Source organism: Chiloscyllium plagiosum, chromosome 4 (assembly GCF_004010195.1).
Source record: "Chiloscyllium plagiosum isolate BGI_BamShark_2017 chromosome 4, ASM401019v2, whole genome shotgun sequence".
Classification (NCBI taxonomy): domain Eukaryota; kingdom Metazoa; phylum Chordata; class Chondrichthyes; order Orectolobiformes; family Hemiscylliidae; genus Chiloscyllium; species Chiloscyllium plagiosum.
Window position 1 is genome coordinate 28,695,423 of NC_057713.1, and position 23,821 is coordinate 28,719,243.

The 23,821-nt window shown below is 41.4% G+C and overlaps 1 protein-coding gene across 4 annotated transcripts in view; it reads left to right on the forward strand.

Annotated features, from left to right (window-relative positions):
- Nucleotides 1-23,821, forward strand: part of LOC122548910 (CMP-N-acetylneuraminate-beta-galactosamide-alpha-2,3-sialyltransferase 1-like) — a 161,890-nt gene that overhangs the window by 78,313 nt on the left and 59,756 nt on the right. For all 4 annotated transcript variants that reach the window (XM_043687873.1, XM_043687871.1, XM_043687874.1 and 1 more), the window contains exons 2-3: nucleotides 820-1,313; nucleotides 23,598-23,791. In XM_043687873.1, coding sequence (XP_043543808.1) covers nucleotides 1,047-1,313; nucleotides 23,598-23,791 — 461 coding nt within the window. In that variant the 5' untranslated portion in view covers nucleotides 820-1,046. The remainder of the gene's footprint in view (nucleotides 1-819; nucleotides 1,314-23,597; nucleotides 23,792-23,821) is intronic.

Consider the following 23,821-nt stretch of genomic DNA (forward strand, 5'->3'; position numbering starts at 1 on the left):
ACCCTCCAACCACAAGGGATGAACTCAGATTTCTCCAGTTTCCTCATTTCCCCTCCCCCCCACCTTGTCTCAGTCCCAATCCTCAATCTCGGCACCACCTTCCTAATCTGCAATCTTCTTCCTGACCTCTCCGCCCCCACCCCACTCCGGCCTATTATCCTCACCTTTACCTCCTTCCACCTATCGCATTTCCAACGCCCCTCCCCCAAGTCCCTCCTCCATACCTTTTATCTTAGCCTGCTTGGCACATCTTCCTTATTCCTGAAGAAGGGCTCATGCCTGAAATGTCGATTCTCTTGCTCCTTGGACGCTGCCTGACCTGCTGCGCTTTTCCAGCAACACATTTTCAGTCGTATTGAGTTGCCAGGATTCAGATGCAAACACCACTCCTACCAATTATCATCCCAGATGCCAGAGAATGGCACCCTGCTCTAAAATACACCCTCACTTCTGCCAGTAGTATTCTGAACCTCAGTGAAACATAAATGCTTCAGAAAGTAGCCCGTTATTCTGTCTCGTGGAGTAGTTTAAGTCTGGTTTGTGACCTTTTCACATTTTATTTTATTTAGGAGAAAGTTAATTTTTGGCAAAAACTGAAAGAATGCCAACCAACATGGCATAAAGACCAATTCTAAAAATGAAATTAAACATACAACTGGATTCCAAGAAATCAATATGACAGAAATGACAACATCTGTTTTGAAGCTAGTTCCAAATTGCCTGCTGCCTACGCTTAAGATTCTAAACATTGACTTCACTCCAATCAATTTTACCCATATTAATGTTCAGGAAAACTTGATGTCATTCATTTTCTTTCAGAAAACTGTGGATATTCTGACCAGACTTCTTTTGTCAAAATAAGACTCACGCTGCTGCTCAACAACCAGCCACTCAAAAAAAAAAATTTGAGTTCTAAAAATAAATCGCTTTGAAGGAGACACAAGTTGCAGAATTTGTCAACACTGGTTGCTTCAGAAGATCTGTTTCCTCGCCCTCCCACAGTTTTGTCAGATAAGTGGAGAAGTATCATTCAAGAAGATTTTGCAATGTTTGCTTACAGGCTTCAGAAGCATCGCTGGTTTTTCTCTTTGGTGATTTTTGCTGTGCTCCTGTTATCCGTCTTTTTTACTTATACAGACTACACAAAATTTTCACTTAGAAACTTACTCCCCGTAAGAAAGTGCAAATGCAACCCTTGCGTGTCAGAATTAAATAAGTCGGAATGGTTTGACAAGCGATACATTCCCACTATGTATCCCATCCTGACCAAAAATAACTACACACTTCCTGAAGCGACCTACAAATGGTGGCAAGTAAGTACACTGCACAAGGGATTTTCAACCACATTGAAGATTTTGATTGATAAAGTGTATATTGAGTAGATGTTTGGCATTGAAAGATGCTGATGACTAAAAATTGTCCTGGTCCATATTGAAAATATTATCGTGTTTAAAACAAACTATGGGATACATTTGTGCAGCACTTGACAAAAGCATTCAGTGACGATTGGCAAGGCTCTGCAGGACAGGAGCAGGAAGGCATCACTGTATCACCCGATACCAAACTGGAAAAGCAAGTGGCACCCACTCCCACCCATCAGTGCATGCATGGCTGTTTCCAATGCTGATGGCATTGTGCGTTCATTGAATGTTTACCACCCACTTGCTCATTGTCTCACACCAAACCACTTGCTGCCTCCCACTTATTATCATTCCATGGCTGACCTCTCACTGGCTCCCCTTTGCTGATTTTGCACAATGCCACTGTTGCTATTTCTCAGCACCTCACTTACTGCTTAACTTACCATCTCATGTCCATTCAACTGTACACGAGAATTCGGAGCAAAGATAAGTCACTTGACCCCTTAATCTATCCCATCATTTGGTAAGATGATGCCAAATCTGATTATGGCATCAATTTCACTTTACTGCCTTCCACCCCAGGAAAAAGTGAGGACTGCAGATGCTGGAGATCAGAGCTTAAAAATGTGTTGCTGGAAAAGCGCAGCAGGTCGATTCTTGAAGAAGGGCTTATGTTGAAACGTCGATTCTCCTGCTCCTTTGATGCTGCCTGACTTGCTGTGCTTTTCCAGCAACACATTTTTAAAATCTGCCTTCCACCCCACCCCCATATCGCTTGACTCTCTAATTGATTTAAAGAAAACTATGTAACACAGCTTTGGATGTATGAAATGACCCAGACTCCTTTGCTATCAGTGAAAAGAATTCGATAAACTTACAACACTTTTGAAAAAAAATTCTTTTTATCTCATTCTCAGGAAGGATAATTTTTAGAATGTGTCTCCTAATTCTAGCTCTCCAAGGGAAAATACACTCTCAAAATGCACCTGGTCAAGAATCTCTTAAATTTCAACAAAGTAAATTGTTGTATAAACTCCAATGAGTTCAATCCCAACTTGCTCAATTTTTCTTCATACATGGGGCAACCTCTTCATCCCAAGAATCAAATGAACCTTCTCTGAACTGCTTCAGATACAATTATATCCTTTCTTAAATTAAGAAACTGTAAATGTACATAATCTCCAGATGGAGTTCAAGTATGGTCATGTCCCAACAGTTATTTTACCACTCATTTGAACCTTTCTAACCATAGAATGCAGGACAGTTACCCCAAGATGTCTATGTAGTCACCTCACTCTTTGTCCGTCAGTCAATTTGAGATCACATTTTAGCTTGTGTCATGCTGAAGGCCATTTGCAAGCCTTACCAGACACTTTTGTATGGATAAAAGGATACACAAGGCACCATGCTATAGACTTAATAATGCCAACATAAAAGCCTGAACTGATAAACCTGACCATTTCTAGGGACTGTTTTTGGGTTTTTCCGGGGAGAGATAGAAGATAGTTGCTCAGCTGAGGTTGTCCTATTCTCTATACCCTGTTAATTCTCTGTTAATTCTTATTAAATGTTCCTGTACTCGTATCAAAAGGTATCATTTGTTAAAAGTACAATTTTTACAATGCAATCTGGAAAAATGATGGTTCCATGGTATTATTGCTGCTCTGTTAATCCAGAGACCCAGCTAAATGTTCTGGGGACTTGGGTTTGCATCCTGCCATGGTGGATGGTGAAATTTGAGTTCAGTTAAAAGCAAAATGCATTAAGAGTCTAATGATGCTCAAGAATCCACTGTCAATTGTTGAAAAAACAATCTGGTTCACAAATTTCCTTCAGAGAGACTGCTGTCCTTACTGACTCCAGCCCCACAACAATATGTTTAATTCTTAACTCTTAATCTCTGAGCAGTTAGGATGGACAATAAATGCTGGCCTAGTCAGTGATGCCTCCATCCTGTGAATTAAAGAAATTCATGTACCAGGGCACTCTGATTCCTCTGTATCAAAATGTTTTGCAATCTCTGTCCAAATAATATAGTGCTTATCTTTCTTCCTGCCAAAATGCAACAGTTCACATTTTTCCCCATGATACTCCCTCTGCAAAGATTTTGCATACTCACGATCTATCTTTTGTTATTCATTCATGGGATTTTGGATAACACTGCTAACTAATTGCCCAGAGGACAGTTAAGAGTCAGCCACCTTGTTGTGAGCGGTAGTCTTATGTAGGAAAGACCAGAACACAGCAGTTTCCCTCTCTAAAGGACATTAGTGTGTCAGATATGTTTTTTTTCCCTGACAATCAATCATAGTTTTATGATCATCATTAGATTTTGATGATTGCAAGTTCTATCATCTACTGTAGTGGGATTTGAACCTGGGTCTCTAGATTAATAGTTTAGTGATCATACCACTTAGCCGTTATTTCTCTTCTTACTAGTGATTTTGACCTTTTGATACCTTACTTTATCACCTACCTTTGTGTCATCAGGTAATTTAGTTATCTTATATTTCTTTCCTTCATTGACATAGATTGTAAATAGTTGACACCCTCCCTGATTAAACTCCTCTAGTACCATTTCACCAACCTGAAAATGAACCTTTATTCACTGCACTCTGCTTTCTTTTCAATTTTCTACCCATGCTACTGTATCACCTGTTGTATCATGAGTATGTTGTGAAATGCCTTTTGGAAATCCAAATAAATGACATCTACATGTTCCTGTTTATTCCCTTGATTGTTAATTCCTCAAAGAAACATTAATCAATTAGATTTACAATTCATAAAACCATGTTTGCCTTCCCTGGTTGTACAGATGGAAATCATTTATCTGAAGTACTAGGGACCAGAAGCTTTTTGGATGAAGGATATTTTTGGATACACTTAGTATCTTTTACTAATGATCTCACAATCGAAAGTAAACTATTCATACAACTCAAAAATTCTTTGTACTCTGGCCTGTTGTGAAATGGCTTCATACAGGTACATGATGGTATCTGTAAACTTCTTTATGTTATCCTTTATATTTGTAATTCTTTGTCTCCATTTATCACAATGCTTGCAATCAGGGTCCTTGGATTAAAAAAATTCTTTCATTTATCGCCTGAACAAAACTAAAAGCCAAGTTTTTTTTTCCCAAAAGGCCCAGACTCAGCGTATATACAGGCCCTTTCATTTATCTCTCCACTCTGCAGGCACCCTGCCTCTATTCCTGATGAAGGGCTTTTGCCCGAAACGTCGATTTTCGTGCTCCTCGGATGCTGCCTGACCTGCTGTGCTTTTCCAGCACCACTCTAATCTATATCCACAGGGCCGTTGAGCTCACTTTCAAAAAGACCTTGTTTTTAGGTCTTTTTGGTTTTCAGACAGGCATATAAAGGGTACCCAATCTATATATGATTTTCTAAATGTCCTCTAAATTTGTCCTTTGGAATGGATTCTAGTATTTCCTTGAAGATAGATACTCGACTAACTGGTCTGTAGTTTCTTGCTTTTAATCTCCCTCATTTCCTCAATAGAGGTGTTACATTAATGATTTTCAAATCTGTAGCAATCCCTCCAGAATCTAGAGAATTTTTGAAGATCACCAACAATGCATCTACTGTATCAGCTGTCATCTCTTTAAGACCCTAGGATGAAGAGCATCAGCTCCAAGGGAAATGCCTACCTTTAATTTGAATAGTTTTCCCAGGCCTTTTCCCAATAATTGCAATCCTTTAAATCCTAATTTCCTTTTATCTCTTCATTTTCAAGTGTTCTCATTGTAAGGGTCACAAAAAACCTTTTGAATTCTTCTACCATTTCCTTCTTTCCCATTATTATAGTCACAGCATTGAAACAGACCCTTCAATCCAACTCGTCGATGCTGACCAAATACCCTAAACAAATCTAGTCCCATTTTCCTGTATTTGGCCCATATCCCTCGAAACACTTCCTATTCATATATCCATTCCTCATGCCTTTTAAATGTTGTAATTCCATCAGCCTCCATCACTTCTTCTGGCAGCTTATTCCATACATACACAATCCTCTGTGTAAGAAAATTGCCCCTTAGGTCTCTTTTATCTTTCTCATCTTGAACCTATGCCTAATGGTTCTGGATTCCCCCACTCCAGGGAAAGGGTCTTGTCTATTTACCCTATCGATGCCTCCCTAATTTTATAAACCTCTGTAAGGTCACCCCTCAGCCTCTGATGTTCCAGGGAAAATAGCCCCAACCTATTCAGCCTCTTCCTCTAGCTCAAATCCTCCAAATTCTGGCAACATCCTTGTAAATCTTTTCTGAATTCTTTCACATTTCACAACATCCTTCCTGTAGCAGGGAGACCAGAACTGCAGGCAGTATTCCAAAAGTTTATTAATTTACTATTCGTACCCTCCAAGATATTGACACCTACCTTAGTCACTCTTTTTTTCTTATCTCATACTATCTACTGTTGTGTTTCTACCTAGCTATCCATCAGATTTTCATTTCTCCTTCATTTTTTTTAATAATTCTTAATTTTTAAAGTCTCTCAATTTTCTGACTTTTCACTAATCTTTACAGTATAGAACATAGAATGGTACAGCTCAAAAAAGGTGCTCAATGTTGCGCCAATCTTTTATCCTTCTCTAATATCAAATTAACCTGCATACCTTTCATTTTACTATCATCCATATGCCTATCCACGAGTCGCTTAAATGTCCCCTATGTATCTGATTCTAATATTAGTGCTATCAGTGCATTCTATGCACCACTACTCTATGTGAAGAACCAACCTCTGATATCTCCCCAAACCTTCTCCAATTACCTTAAAATTATGCTCCCTCATGATATCATGCCATCTCTGTCCTGAGAAAAAGTCTCTGACTGTTCACTTCATCTATGCTTCTCATCATCTTGTACACTTCTATCAAGTTGCCTCTCATCCTTCTTCATTCCAATGAGAAAAGACCTAGCTCCCTTAAAGTTTCTTCACAAGTCATTCATTTCAGTCCAGGCAGCATCCTGGTAAATCTTGTTTGCACCCTCTCTAAAGTTTCTACCACCTTCCCCCTTCAGTCCAGGCAGCATCCTGGTAAATCTCCTCTGCACTCTCTTTCCACATCCTTCCTATAATGAGGCGACCAGAACTAAACACAATATTCTAAGTGTGGTCTAACCAGGGCTTTTATGAGTTGCAGTGTAACCTCACGATACTTAAACTCATGCCCCTGTTAATGAAAACCAACACACCATATGCCTTCTTAACAACCCTATCAACTTGGGTGGCAACTTTAAGGGGTCTATGGACATGGACCCCAAGATCCCTCTGTTCCTCCACACTGCCAAGAATCCTGCCCTAATCCCTGTAATCTGCATTCAAATTTAACCTTCCAAAAGAACCTTTTCCAGGGTGAACTCTATCTGCTACTTCTCAGCCCAGCTCTGCATCCAGTCAATGTCCTATTGCAACCTACAACAGCCCACCATGCTATCCACAACTCCACCAACTTTCACATCATCGGCAAACTCACTAATCCACCCTTCCACTTCCTTATCCAAATCATTCGTAAAACTCACAAAGAGCAGAGGTCCCAGAACAGATCCATTGGTCACTGAGCTCCTGGCTGATTTTTTTTTCCATCTACTGCTAACCTCTGTCTTCTATGCACCAGCCAATTCTGTATCCAGACAGCCAAATCTCCCTGTATCCCATGCCTCCTTACTTTCTGAATGAGCCTACCATGGGAACCTTAGCAAACGCCTTGCGAAAATCCATGTACACCACATCCACTGATCTACTTTCATCAATATGTTTTGTCACCTCCTTAAAGAATTCAGTAAGGTTTGTGAGGTATGACCAGCCCCTCACAAAGCCATGCTAAACATCTCTGATCAAGCTATGGTTTTCCAAGTAATCGTAAGTCCTGTCTCTCAGAATCCTCTCCAATAATTTGCCCACCACTGACTGGTCTGTAATTTCCAGGATTATCCCTATTCCCTTTCTTGAACAAGGGAATAACGTTTGTCACTCTCCAATCATCTGGTATTCCTCCATTGTACAGAGAGGATGCAAAGATCATTGCCAAAGATGCAGCACTCTCTTCCCTCACTTCCTGTAGTGACCTTGGGTATATTCCATCTGGTTTAGGGGGTTTATCTATCCTTAAGTTTTCAAAATTTTCAGCACATCTTCTGCCTTAACATGAACCAGTTCGAGCATAGTAGCCTTTTTCACATTGTCCTCACAAAGCTCATGGTCCCTCTCAGTCATGAATACTGAAGCAAAGTACTCATTAAGGACCTCCCCTACCTCCTCCAACTTTAGGCACAAGTTCCTCCCACTATCCCTGATCAGCCATACCCTCACTCTGGCCATCCTCTCATTTCTCACACAAGTATCGACTGCCTTAGAGTTTTACTTAATCCTACCCACAAAATCTTTTCCATGGTGCCTTTGAGCTCTCCTAACTCCATTCTTCAGTAAGCTTCCTTCTTCCTCCTTACTAGATGTTCCACATCTCTTGTCATCCAAGGTTACTTCACCCTTCCTTGCCTCAGTAGGCCAAACCTGACTAGCCCTATCAGCAAGTGCTCCTTAAACAACCTCCACATGCAGTTTCCTGAGAACATTTGTTACCAATTTAGATGCCCCAGTTCCTGCTTAATAGCATTATAATTCCCCCTCCCTCAATTAAATGCTGTCCCAGACTGTCTGCTCCTATCTCTCTCCATAAGTATAAGTAACGGTTAGGGAGTTGTGATCACTATCATCGAAGTGGTCTCTCACCAAGAGATCTAACACCTGGCCTGGTTCGTTGCCAAGCACCAAATCCTATATAGCCTCCCCTCTAGTTGGCCTATCTATATATTGAGTCAGGAATCCTTCATGGATACACCTGACAAAACCTGCTCCGTACAAATTATTTGAACTAAGGAGTTTTCAATCAATGTTAGGGAAGTTAAAGTCACCCATGACAACAGCCCTGGTACTTCTGCACCTTTCCAAAATTTGCCTCCCAATCTGCTCCTGTGTTTCTTTTGGTATTGGTGGGTCTGTAGAAAGGTCTCAAGTGACTGCTCCTTTCCTGTTTCTGGCTTCCACTCATACTTATCATGTAGACAAACCCTTCTTGAAGGGTATAGTGGACAGCAAAGAAGGTTACCTCAGATTACAATGGGATCTTGGTCAGATGAACCATTGGGCTGAGCAGTGGCAGATGGAGTTTAATTTAGATAAATGTGAGGTGCTGCATTTTGGGAAAGCAAATCTTAGCAGGATTTATATACTTAATGGTAAAGTCCTAGGGAATGTTGCTGAACAAAGAGACCTTGGAGTGCCAGTTCATAGCTTCCTTAAAGTAGAGTTGCAGGATAATAGGATAGTGACGAAGATGTTTGGTATGCTTTCCTTTATTGGTCAGAGTCTTGAGTACAGGAGTTGGGAGGTCAAGTTGCAGCTGTACATGACATTGGTTCGGCCACCTTTCGAATATTGCATACAATTTGGTCTCCTTCCTATTGGAAAGATGTTGTGAAACTTGAAAGGGTTCCGAAAAGACTTACAAGGATGTTGCCAAGGTTGGAGGATTTAGTTATCAGTAAACAATGAACAGGCTAGCGCTGTTTTCCCTGGAGCATCAGAGGCTGAGGGGTGACCTCATAGTGGTTTATAAAATCAGAGGGGCATGGATAGGGTAAAGAGACACAGTCATTTCTTTGGGGTGGGGAGTCCAGAACTAGAGGGCATATTTTAGGGCGAGAGAGGAAAGATATAAAAGAGACCTAAGGGCAACATTTTCACTCAGAGGCCAGTGCATGTGTGGAATGGGCTGCCAGAGGAAGTGGTGGAGGCTAGTACAATTGCAATATTTAAAAGGCATCTGGTTGGGTATATGAATGGGAAGGGTTTAGAGGGATATGGGCTGGGTGCTGGCAGGTGGGACTAGATTGGGTTGGGATATCTAGTCGGCGTGGACAAGTTGCACTGAAAGATCTGTTTCCATGCTGTACATCTCTATGACTCTCTGCCTGTATGACCTCCCTTTCTGCAGCTGTGATATTGTCCCTGATTAGCAATGCCACTCTCCCACCTCTTTTATCTAGCTCCTCCCGATTTTTGAAACATCAAAACGCTGGAACATCCAACAACCATTCCTGCCCCTGTGATATCCAAGTCTCTATAATGGCCACAACATCGTTGTTCAAAGTACTGATCCATTCTCTCAGTTCAGCACCCTTATTCCTGATATGTTTTTGCTTCCAGTTAGTGCAACCTTAACTGCTGTTAATACATCCTTCTAATAGAATCTATCTTTGTCAATGAAATATATCTTTGCTGAGGGTAGAATATCTGAAATGGGTAACACTGATTATCTACTGTCCTATATTTAAACTCTGACCCTTTAACTGCCATTATTTAAGTTAAGGATACTATTCTTGGACCCACACTTCTCACTGCCAAACTGAAAGTACTATTCTGTCATGATGTGATCACTGTTGAGTCAAGACTCCTCACCATGAGAATATTAATCTTGTCTCGCTGCAGATTACTAAAATAGCATAGTCACTGGTTGGCATTGAAATATACTGCTCAAAATATATACATGGTGAAATTATCTTCCTTTGTCAATTTTCGATATGCATTCAGTGTAAAGATTAAATTGTCCGTGTCGGTGGGAGTTCCCTTCTTCTCAGCTTGCATTATTTCTATCTCCTATTATACCCTTTCCTTCAGTATAGCCACTATTCGGGAACCAGCAAACTACTCCCACAAGTTATTTCTTACCATTACTATTTCTTATCTCTACCCAGTGAAGTAAAATCACAGATGCAGTCCCATGACTTCTTACTCTTATTTGGGGGATTAGTACTATTTGAAAACTGTGCTCCTTTTAGTTAGTTATGGTTTTAGGCTGTCAGAGTGAAAACACATCATCCAAGTAGTTGCACATCAGAGAAAGATTTGAAAAGAATCCTCATTTATTTCTTTCTGCGCTTAAAAAAATATTTGCTTGATATGATGGATAGGGCATATGCTTTGCTGGCAGCTATACATCGTGTTATTGGCAATAACATCTCACAGTTGTAAAACTGGAATCAATGGGTATCGGGGCAAAACTCGTCTGGTGGAGACATACCTGGCACATAGGGAGATGATTGTTGTTGTTGAAGATCAGTCATCTCAACTCCAGGACATCTCTGCAGGAGTTCCTCAGGGTAGTGTCCTAGGCCCAATGATCTTCAACTGCTTCATCAATGGCTATCCCTCCATCAGAAGGTCAGAAGGGGGATGTTTGCCAATGGTTGCACAATGTTCAACAGCATTCTTGACTCCTCAGATATTGAAGCAGTCTGAGCATGGTGGCTCAGTGGTTAGCACTGCTACCTCACAGTGCCAGGGACCTGAGTTCAATTCTATCCTTGGGCAGTTGTCTGTGTGCAGTTTGCACATTCTCCTTGGGTTTCCTCTGGGTGCTCTGATTTCCTCTCACAGTCCAAAGATGTGCTGGCTAGGTGGCTTAGCGATAGGAAATTAGGGTTAGAGGGACAGGTTATTGGGGGGGATTGCTAGTGTAGACTAGGTGGGCTAAATGGCCTGCTTCCACAATATAAGGATTCAATTAAATTTGGTCAATATCCAGGCTTGAGCCATTCCTGATGAAGGGCTTTTGCCTGAAACGTTGATTTTCCTGCTCCTCGGATGCTGCCTGACCTGCTGTGCTTTTCCAGCACCACTCTGATCTAAACTCTGGTTTCCAGCATCTGCAGTCCTCACTTTTGCCCATTATCATAGATGTCTATCTTCGGTCATTCTATTCACTCCATGTGATATCAAAACAAAATTGGCTGAAGGCACTGGTTACTGCAAAGGCTATGGGCTGTGACAACATTCTGTTAATAGTACTGAAGACTTCATTTTCAGAACTTGCCATACCCCCTAGCCAAGCTGTTCCACTTCTACAACACTGGCATCTAACCAGCAATATGGAAAATTGGCCAGTTATATCCTGTAAAGACTAAGCCAGACAAATTCAATCTTGGCAATTAAAGCCCATCAGTTTACACTCATTCAACAGTAAAATGGGCCATTATCGGTGCTATCAAGCAGTATTTACTTCGCATTAATCAGCTCACTGACAATGTTTGTATACCTCAAGGCCATTTAGCTTTTGACAAAATTTGGCCCGTGGTTCAAACATGGATAAAAGAGCTGAATGCAAGGATCGGGATGGAGTGGTAAGAATAGCTGTCCTTAACATCAAAGCCACATTTGAACTAGCAAAACTAAGTCAATGGGAACTGGGGGAGAAAAATCTCCATTGGTTGGAGTCATACCTGGCACAAAGGGAACTGGGTGTGATTGTTGAAGGTCTGTCAACTCAGGTCCAGAACATCTCTGCAGGACTTCATCAGGGTAGTAATCCAGACCTTACCATTTCAAAGACTTGCCCTGCATCGTAAGGTCAGAAGTTGGGATGCGTGCTGATAATTGCACCATGTTCAACATCATTTGGTCTCCTCAGAATGAAGTAATTCCATGACCAAATGCAGTAAAACTTGGAAAAAATTTAGTCTAGGCTGACAAGTGGCAAGTAACAGTCATGCTACATAAATGCCCAGGCAATGACCATCACTAACAGGAGAGAATCTTACCGTCACCCTTTGGCATTAAATGGTATCATCATTGCTGAATACTCCACTATTAGCTTGGAAGTTATGATTGACCAGAAACTGAACTGGACCAGTGAAATTAATACAGTGGCTACAAGAACAGGTCAAATGCTGGGAATAAAGCAGCGAAATCACCACATGGTTTCCCCAAAACTGGCACACCATCTACAAGGCATAAGTCAGGAGTGTGATGAAATACTCCCCACTTGGCAGGATGGGTGCAGTTCCAACAACATTCAAGAAGCTCAACAACATCTAGAAAAAAGCAGCCCATCTGATTGGCACCACTTCCACTAACATTCACACTCTCCAGCATCAATGCTTAGTAGCAGTACTGTATATCATTTCCAAGATGCTTTGCAGAAATTCACCAATTTCCTTAGACAGTACTTTCTAAGCCCACAATCACTACCATGTAGAAGGACAAGGGCAGCAGATACATAGGAATACCATTGCCTGAAAGTTCCCCTCCAACCTACTCACCATCCTGGCTTGAAAACATATCACCATTTCTTCTGTATTGCGGGGTCAAATTCATGGAATTCCCTCCCTAATGACATTTGTTTTTGTCCCTCAACATAATGGAAAGCAAAAGTCCAAGTTGCCCTACCTTGTGAAGGGCAACTTGGTATGGGTCATAAAAACTGGCTGCTAACATCCCCTGAGTGAATAATAAAGAAAATAATCACAGGCACCAAGATTGCATCTGCGTGATTTCACCCTCACCAGTTATGGTGCCAAACGCAGTGCCAATTATTAGAGGTAGAAATGTTCATGAAGGTTGAAATTAGAATAACAAATCCTGGAAAATTTCAGCAAGTCTGTGCAGAATACTTCTGAATCACTTACACCAAAACTCTGATTTTGACTCCGCTACTTGGTCAGAATACAGCACTTGAGAGTGGTGTTGAAGTTACAGCAATGGCCTTATTTCTGTATTCACATTGCTTTCTCACCCTGCAGCTGTTTTTTGCTCCCAGATTCTGGGTGACATCAGAAAAATCACAGGCAGATGAGGAATTAATATTCAATTTCTATGATACAGTTAGGACACAAAGCCAGTTGTAACTCAAAGTTGAAACTTCAGTGAAATTCACCACAACACAGCCATTATTTTTAATTCAGAAGAAGTCCAATAAATTTTAAATAGAATGATCAATATGAAATGACGTTGCTGCTCCTTCTTGTACTGGAGTGTGGCTACAATCACCTCATGACAGCATGAGAGCAGTACAACAAAACAAACAACAAGCTCCAGGATTTGATTTCTGAACAAGTGTGTTCTGCTAAAAATTGGTTCCATTTCATTGCCACTGAAGTTCTAAGATACACTTAAAACAATGTTATGTAATGTGATAGAATAATGTGTGACAACTCAGATTTGAGATTTACCATACAATGTACAACATAATTGCACAACAAAAGTAGCCACCCATCTGGAACCCTATTTAAAGTCATAATTACCATAGCACCAGCCTATGCGGTTTCCAAATGATCCAAAGCAGTTTATGGGTCACATCATCTCTGGTTACATCAGCTGGAAAGAGTTCCAGTTAACTCTTTCCTGTTCTTTTACGGTTCATTAAATGTGATAGTTTTTAGTGAATGAAGTCTTTCATAAACTTGCTGATTTGATGTTTGTATGTGGATAACTGCTCATGAAGGTCATTGATGAAGACTTAAAAACATAAAGCTGAATACTAAACAGAGGTTGGGCAGTAACAGCAAGATTCTTTTTGAACAAATCATTCCTGGCACAGATGTTAAACTTAAAAAAATTAACTATCTTCCTGTTGAGAGGGCTAATTGAGCTAGATCAAATAGAAAGGATTTGTCATCTATCCTCAGCCAGAAGTGTCAAGTAGATGATCCATCTCAGCAGCCTCCTGAGGTCCCTTGCATCACAGATACTAGTCTTTAGCCAAATTGATTCACACTCTGTGATGCCTGAAAATAGCTGATGACAAAGGATACAGCAAAGTCTATGGGCTGTGACAACATTTTGGTCACAGTAGTGAAGACTTGTTTGTCAGAATAGCTGTGGCCCTCGCCAAGCTGTTTCACTACAGTAGGTGAGAGGTACTACATTATCATCTACCTAAAGATGTGGATAAATACTCAGCTATCTCCTCTGCACCAAAAGCAGGACAAATCCAACTCAGATAATTATTGCCCCATCAGTTTATCCTTGATCATCAGCAAAGTGATGAAAGGGGTAATTGGCAATACTATTCATCAGCACCTGTAAGGGAATAACATACTCACTATGCTCAGTTTGGGCTACACCTAATTACAGATACTGACCTAATTACAGCCACGGTCAAAAGTGGACAACAGAGCTGGACACCAGAGGTGACAATGACTGTCCTTGATGTCAAAGCCACATTTGACCAAGTATGGCATCAAGGAACCCGAACAAAACTCGAGGCAATGACAATTAGGTGAAAAGGTTCACTGGTAGGAGTCATATCTGGCATAAAGGAAGATGGTTGTGGTTGTTGGAAGTTAATTATCTCAGCTCCGGGACTTCTCTGCATGAGTTTCTCAGGGTAATTAGATTACTTACAGTGTGGAAACAGGCCCTTCGGCCCAACAAGTCCACACCGACCCGCCGAAGCGTAACCCACCCATTCCCATACATTTACCCCTTTACCTAACACTACGGGCAGTTTAGCATGGCCAATTCACCTGATGTGCACATCTTTGGACTGTGGGAGGAAACCAGAGCACCCGGAGGAAACCCACACAGACACGGGGAGAATGTGCAAACTCCACACAGTCAGTCGTCTGAGTCGGGAATTGAACCCGGGTCTCTGGCGCTGTGAGGCAGCAGTGCTAACCACTGTGCCACCGTGCCGCCCACTAATGTTCAAGGTTAAGGCATCTTCAGCTCCTTCATCAAAGACATTCCCTTCATCATAACCTCAGTTGTAGGGTATTACAGAGATCAGTGCTTGGACCCCAGTTTTCAAAATATATATTTAGATGAGGGAACTAAATGTTTGCGGAAGACAAAGTTGAGTGGAAAGGTGAAAAGTATACAAAAATGCTTCATTGTGATTTGGCCAAGTTGAATGAGTGGGCAAATCAATGGCAATTACAGATAATGTGGATAAATGTGAGGTAGTAAAAATGCTTGGTAGCAAAAACAGGAGGGCAGATTATTACCACCGTGGCAATGAGATTGGGAAATGGAGAGGTGCAATGAGACCTGAGTGTCCTTGTACACCTGTTGCTGACAGGAAGCATACACGTGCATCAGGAGGTGAAGATGGCAAAACGTATGTTACTTTTCATAGCAAGAGTGCATGATCAGGGATATCTTGCTGCAATTATATAGGGGATTGGTGAGACCACTCCTGGAATATTGTGTGCAGTTTTAGTCTCATTATCTGAAGATGGATGTTCTGGTTTAAGAGACAGTGCAGTGAAGTTTTACCAGGCTGACTCCTGGGATGGCAGAACTGGTGTTTTAAGAGAGACTGGATTGGTTAGGGCTATATTTCCTGGAATTTAGAAGAATGAGGGGGGCCACCTCATAGAAACCTGTAAAATTCTCATCGAACTAGACATGGTTAATGCAGGAAGGATGTTCCTAATAACCAGAGAGCTCAAAACCAGGGGTCACAGTCTAAGGAGGCAGGGTCAGCCATTTCAGATTGAGATGAGGAGTATGTTTTTCACCAGAGAGTGGTAATCCTGTGGAATACTCTGCCACAGAAAGCAGTTGAAACCAAAACAGTGAATGTTTTCAAGAAGGAGTTAGATATAATTCTTTTGACGAAGGGGATCAAAGGGTTTGGGGCAAAAGCAGGATCAGGGTATTGAGTTGGATGATAAGCCCTGATCATATTGAATGGCAGAGCAGGCTTGAAGGCTAAATAGCTCCGATTTTTTATGTTTCTGTTTTCATTGATACCTGGACATTGTACAATACCATTTGTGATACCTCAGATTCTGAAGAAGTCCAAATCCATATTCAGAATGCTTGGACAACATTGAGGCTTGGACTGATTAGTGGCAAATAACATTCTTTTCATAGAAGTGTCAGGACATGACCATCTCCAACAAAAGAGAATCTAAATATTGCCCCTTGACATTCAATGGTATTACCATTGCTGAATCTTACCCCCTATCAATAACCTAGGTGTTACCATTGACTAGAAACTGAACTGGACCAACATATAAATACTGTGGCTGCAAGAGCAGGTGAGAGAGTAAGAATTCTGTGGCATGTAACTTACCTCCCTACTCTGCAAAGCCTGTCCACCATCTACAAGTTAGTAATGTCACAGAATATAATTCACTTGCCTGGCTGAGCGCAGCTCTAGTAACAATTGCAAAAGAAAGCTTAACACCATCTAGGACAAAGTAGTCTACTTGATTGGCACTACATTCACAAACATCACTCCCTCCACCACTGACATTCAGTAGCAGCAGTATTTACCATCTACACAATGTACTACAGAAATTCACCAATGTCATAGCAGACCGTGTGATAACAAGGCTTGGTGTGTGGGGACTGGGTAAGGACATGGGAGAAGGTGCCTCAAGTCCTAAATTAGTGAAATTGATACTGAGTCCAGAAGGCTGTGGAGTTCCCATGCAGAAAATGAAGTGCTGTTCTTCCAGCTTGCACTGCAACAAGCCTGAGACAGAGATGTTAGCCAGTGGACAATGCGATGTGTTGCAGTGGTAGGCAACTGGAATTTCAGGATCCTTTTTGCAGACTGAACACCTCCTCTAAAGAATTAGCTCTACCTCTTCATTTGGTATCATCTGCAATTAGTAATACAAATCCATTTAGTTGTATCATAGAATGCTTCCAAAACAGAGATTTTTAAACCTGAGTACCAACTGTTTAGATGTTGTCTTTTTTTTAATATTTAGAAGTGGCAAAGTTTACAGATAATGGATTCTCACAATGGTTGCTGTTCCAAGTTGTCTTTTCACTGGGCACAGGTTCTTGAGGTTGAGAGAGAGACTGAAAGCGGTTCTGTTCACCGAGCTGGGAATTTGTGTTGCAGACGTTTCATCCCCTGTCTAGGTGACATCCTCAGTGCTTGGCAACCGCTGTCAGTCTCTCTCTCATCCTCAAGAACCTATGCCCAGTTAATGCCTCACACAAAAGAAGATGGTTATGGTTATTGGAGATCAGTTATCTCAGCTCCAGAATATCTCTGCAGGATGGTATCCGAGGCCCAACCATCTTCAACTGTTTTATCAACAACCTTGTGTTTAGGTAACTTATTCAATTGGCCATGCATGAACACTAAAGATGCATCTTGGGTTTGCCTGTGTAGGAGCCATTCAAATTGATGAACAACATACTGCTTAGGAAGTATAGTCCTTCACACACAAGACCTAGAACCATTCTTGTAAATCTTTAATATACCCTTACATCCTTCCTAAAAGGCCATTTAATATTCTGGTGAACCATTATTTTCTAAAGGTTTAACACACACCTTTACTCTTTATTTCTCAAGCCCCTGAGTCTGCATACCCGATTAACTGCTTTCCCAACCCACCCTACCTCCTTCAATACATCTACCCCTGGTATCTCTGCAGCTGTGCTCATATTAGAATAAAATCATTTAGTTTATGCCCTTTGTTCTCATTGACACGCTAAAATATATCATTTCATATTTTTCTTAATGAATTTTCACCTTCTGCCACCATTCCAACAATCTTTCTGTATCCTTTTGAAGTCTTTCCATATGCTCCTCACAGTTCATGGTACTTAGAGTTATAGAGATGTACAACATGGAAACAGACCTTTCAGTCCAACTCATCCACGCCGAGTAGATGTCCCAACCCAATCTAGTCCCACCTGCCAGCACCTGGCCCATATCATTCCAAACCCTTCCTATTCATATACCAATCCAGATGCCTTTTAAATGTTGCAATTGTATTAGCCTCCAACACTTCCTCTGGCAGCTCATTCCATACACATACCACCCTCTGAGTGAAAAGGTTGCCCCTTAGGTCTCTTTTATATCTCTCCCCTCTCACCCTAAACCTATGCCCTCTAGTTCTGGACTCCCTGACTCCAGGGAAAAGACTTTGTCTATTTATCCTATCCATGCCACTCATGATTTTATTAATCTCTATAAGGTCACCCTTCAGCCTCCGACGCTACAGGGAAAGCAGCCCCAGCCTATTCAAACTCTCCCTATAGCTCAAATCCTCCAACCCTGGCAACATCCTTGTAAATCTTTTCTGAACCCTTTCAAGTTTCACAACATCTTTCCAATAGGAAGGACACCAGAATTGCACGCAATATTCCAACGGTGGCCTAACCAATTGTCTGTACAGCCACAACATGACCTCCCAACTCCTGTACTCAATACTCTGACCAATAAAAGAATGCATACTAAATGCCGCCTTCACTATCCTATCTACCTGCGACTCCACTTTCAAGGAACTATGAACCTGCACTCCAAGGTTTCTTTGTTCAGTAACATTCCCTAGGACCTTACCATTAAGTGTATAAGTCCTGCTGAGATTTGCTTTCCCAAAATGCAGCACCTCACACTTATCTGAATTAAACTCCATCTGCCACTTCTCAGCCTATTGGCCCATCTGGTCAAGATCCTATTGTAATCTGAGGTTATCTTCTTCACTGTCCACTACGCCTTCAATTTTGGTGTCATCAGCAAACTTACTAACTATACCTTTTATGCTCGCATCCAAATCATTTATATAAATGATGAAAAGTAGCGGACCCAGCATCGATCCTTGTGGCTCTCCACTGGTCACAGGCCTCCAGTCTGAAAAACAACCCTCCACCACCACCCTCTGTCTTCTATACATGTACATCTTGTCCCTCAGGATTCCCTCCAACAACTTGCCCACCACTGATATCAGGCTCAGTGATCTATAGTTCCTTGGCTGGTCCTTACCACCTTTCTTAAACAGTGGCACCACGTTAGCCAACCTCCAATCTTCCGGCACCTCACCTGTGACAATTGATGATACAAATATCTCAGTAAGAGGCCCAGCAATCACTTCCCTACCTTCCCACAGAATTCTCGGGCACACCCGACCAGGTCTGGGGACTTATCCACTTTTATGTGTTTCAAGACTTCCAGCACTTCCTTCTCTGTAATATGGACATTTTTCAAGATGTCACCATCTATTTCCCTACTCATTTAGTATCTGCCCCATCTCCTGCGGCTCCACACAAAGGCTACCTTGCTGATATTTGAGGGGCCCTATTCTCTCCCTAGTTATCCTTTTGTCCGTAATTTGTTTGTAAAAACCCTTTGGATTCTCCTTAATTCTATTTGCCAAAGCTATCTCATGTCCCCTTATTGCCCTCCCTATTTCTCTCTTAAGTATACTCCTACTGCTTTTATACTCTTCTAAGGATTCACTCGATCTTTCCTGTCTATACCTCACATATGCTTCCTTCTTTTTCTTAACCAAACCCTCAATTTCTTTACTCATCCAGCATTCCCTCTACCTACCAGCCTCTCCTTTCACCCTGTCAGGAATATACTTTCTCAGGACTCTCGTTATCTCATTTCTGAAGGCTTCCATTTCCCAGCCATCCCTTTACCTGCGAACATGTGCGCCTAATCAGCTTTTGAAAGTTCTCACCTTCCTCCAATTTAGAACTTTGACTTCTGGATCTTTTTCCATCACTATTTTAAAATTAATAGAATTATGGTCGCTGGCCCCAAAGTGCTTCCCCACTGACACCTCAGTCACCTGCCCTGCTGTATTTCCCAAGAGTAGGTCAAGTTTTGCAGCTTCCTGAGTAGGTACATCCACATACTGAATCAGAAAATGTTCTTGTACACACTTAACAAATTCCTGTCCATCTAAACCCTTAACATTATGGCAGTCCCAATCTATGTTTGGAAAGTTAAAATCCCCTGCCATTATTATTCTTACAGATAACTGAGATCTCCTTACAAATTTGTTTCTCAATTTCCCTCTGATTATTATGGGGTCTATAATAAAATCCCAATAAGGTTATCATCCCTTTCTTATTTCTCAGTTCCACCCAAATAACTTCCCTAGATATATTTCTGGGAATATCCTCCCTCAGTTCAGCTGTAATGGTGTCCCTTATCAAAAACGCAACGCCCCCTCCTCTCTTGCCTCTCTTTCTGTCCTTCCTGCAGCATTTGTATCCTGAAACATTAAGCTGCCAGTCCTGTCCATCCCTGAGCCATGTTTCTATAATTACTATGATGTCCCAGTCCCATTTTCCTAACCATGCCCTGAGTTTATCTGCCTTCCCTGTTAGGCCTCTTGCATTGAAATAAATGCAGTTTAATTTATCAGTCCTATCTTGTTCTCTGCTTTGTCCCTGCCTGCCCTGACTGTTTGACTCGCCTTTGTTCTCAACTATACCAGTCTCAGATTGAAACCTTTCCTCACTATCTCCCTGGGTCCCACCCTCCCAACCTACTAGTTTTAATCCTCCCAAGCAGCTTTCGCAAATTTTCCTGCCAGTATATTAGTCCCCTTCCAATTTAGGTGCAATCCGTCCTTCTTGTACAGGTCACTTCCACCCCAAAACAACTTTCAATGATTCAAAAATGTGAATCCTTCACCTGTACACCAGCTCCTCAGCCATGTATTCATCTGCTCTATCCTCCTATTCCTGCCCTTATTAGCTTGTAGCGCCGGGAGTTATCCAGATATTACTATTCTCGAAGACCTTTTTAAATTCCTGCCTAACTCTCTGTAATCTCCCTTCAGAATCTCAACCCTTCCTATGTCGTTGGTTCCAATGTGTAGAATGACCTCCTGCTGGCCCCCCTCCATTTGAGAACATTCTGTACCCTCTCTGAGACATCCTTGATCCTGGCACCAGGGAAGCAACAGACCATTCTGCTTTTTCACTGCTGGCCAACGAAATGTCTATCAGCACCTCAGACTAGAGAGTCCTTGAACACAATCGATTGCTTGGAACCCGACGTACCTCTCATTACACTCGAGCCAGTTTCGATACCAGAAACTTGGCTGTTCGTGCTACGTTTCCCTGACAATCCATCACCCCCTACATTTTCCAAAACAGCATATTTGTTTGAAATCGGGATAGCCACAGAAGACCCCTGCATTACCTGCCTACCTCTTAACTTTCTTGGAGTTAACCCATCTATGTGACTGTATCCAAGACTTTCTCCCCTTCCCATAACTGCCATCCATCACATCACCTTGCTCTTGTAAATTCTTCATTGCCTCTAACTGCCTCTCCAACTGATCCATTTGATCTGATAGGACTCGCAACCATCGGCAATTATTGCAGATATAATCCCCAGTAGCTTGTAAATCCTCCCTAAATTCCCACATCCGACAAGAAGAGCATATCAGTCTACTAGGGACCATTTTTGCTTCTTTCAAAATACAGACCCAGAAAATAGCACTGTCTTATTCCTCTACAAAACACTACTCCAGGTTAAATGAATACTTATGGTTTATATTTTAAGTTTAATCAAGAGACATAGCTCAATAAAACATTAAATCAAGAAAGAACCTGCTCTACTCACTACTCCAGACTTATTTCAAGGCCACGCTTAAAATCCACTTATCTGCTTCTGTGCTGTGACTGCTCCCAGACAGGTTCCTCTAAGATCAATTTTGAAGTTCACTTTTTTTTAATTTTCCCAGATGCACTCCGATGTCCAGCAATACATGAATTCAACAGCAAAGACAGTAACTGCTAACTCTGTCAGTTAGCAGTGTGGGTTTCTTTTTCTCTTTCTCTCCTGCACTGACCTCACTCTGTGCTTCCTTTGTATGTACTTCTCCCTTTTAAAAGTGCTGTTGTTTTGACTTTTTTTTTCTCCAAAGTTCCAAAGCAATGCAACACCATATAAAACAGTAATTGATGCTCCTGGAATTCGAGGAAATCACCTCCAGCACCTAAAATACCTCAAAAAAGGAGCAGCTGTTACAGCCAGAAATTTTTCCTGTCCTCCATCTTGGATTACCCAGAATCCTTCTGGAGTTCCTCTAAATTTTAAAGGCTAATTCATCAATGTACATCAGGAAATGAAGTGGTTCTAATTTTGAGCCCTAGGAAACTCTACTGTATACTTTTGTCTGGTTTCAGGACATGGGAGTTCTTCAGGGTTGTTCCAAAATTCTTCAGCAGCTTCAACAGTGACCATCCCTCCTACATTCCCTCTAATAGCATGGCTGTGTGTGCATGCAACCACTTGAAGGGTCTGTGTGTGGTTATCAGCCTTCTGAGTGTATTCACATGTTCTGTCCAGAAGGCATTGCCATACACAGACCTAGAAGGCTCACACAGAAGAAAAGGTAAGGTCAGAAATGAAGATGTTAACTGAGGATTGTCCATCAAAATGTTCCACTCATGTCTACTCCGATATTTGTTTCCTTAGAGTTTTCATCTGCCACCTGCTTCATTCTATGCTGTGCCCTCCTCAGATACTGTTTAGCTAACTCACCAATCCAATTTAATCTCTCCTCACCTCAGATACATAATCCAAGTGTGAGATCTTTGACTCAATGTTGAGTTGTCCAATTTCAAATAACCTCCCTTCCCTCCCCATGACTCCCTTCCACTCCTCCCAGCTACCTATCGGATTCATTCCTCCCATCAACCAACCAGGTTGTACCCTCTACCTGTATTCACCTATCCCCACTTCACTACCCAACCCCCGCCACCCTCTTTATCTGCAGCTCCCTTGACACCCATCCCGAGTCCTGAAGAAGGGTTACACCTGAAACGTTAATTTCTCCACCTTCTGTTTCTGCCTGGCTTGCTGTGTTCTTCCAGTCTCCTGCTTGTCCACCTTAGATTCCAGCATCTGCAGTATTTTTTGTCTCTAACCAGATACTTGTTTCGGCCATTAAGTGGCAAGGGCATAACCATTTTCAGCAAGAGAGAATCTGATCATTGTCCCTAACATTCAACAAAACTACAATCATTGACCCCCCCAGTCATTAACACCCTCTTATTTGCCACTGACTAAAAATAAATTTGTAACAGCCTTATAATTATGATTTTTTTAGTGCAACATTTCTGAAGGTGACGCAACAGATTTAAAGTAATGTTGAAATAAAAGCATATGAATCCCAGACTTTACAGAGGAATACAGAACAAAAGTCAAAAGGTTGGATAATTTGCACCCAACTGGAGTATTGTCAAAACATGTAGTGCTGAAGAAGCACAGCAGGTCAGAGAGCGTCCAAGGAACACGAGAATTAATGTTTCGGGTATAAGCCCTTCGTTAGGAATGTCTGAGGAAAGATCACCTAAAACACGAACTCTGATTGCTGGTCACAGATGCTGCCTGACCTGCTGAGTGTGTTCAGCAACTTATGTTTTTTTAGTAAAGATCTTATATGATTAGTAAAAGAATCTGTAGGATAAGGATGGTGAGAAAGATTCAGTTGTTGCCTTTGAAAGGAATTTGTTTGAATACTTGTAGGAAAAAACATATAGCATATAGAGAGCATTGTGATATGATTGTGATTAATTGTTTGCTGATGTAAAGAGCTGGTGGACTCAATGTACTAAACTGCTTTAGTTCTGTGCAGTTTTATGATTCAGTGTAATAGTGTTGGACATAAACTTATGAATCACTTAGTTTTCATATATTACCTTTGCATAGAGGCTTCAACATGAAAGGAAAGAATCCAATTATAGCAGCATCATGGAAGAAATGTTTAAGCTATTTCCAGGTGATGACAAGCTCATGGAACAGGGACCAAACAGATGTCGGACATGTGCAGTCATAGGAAATTCTGGCAATTTAAAAGGATCTAATTACGGGCCATCGATTGATTCTAATAATTTAGTGATGAGGTAAGTTGCTTGATACTAAATAAATATGTT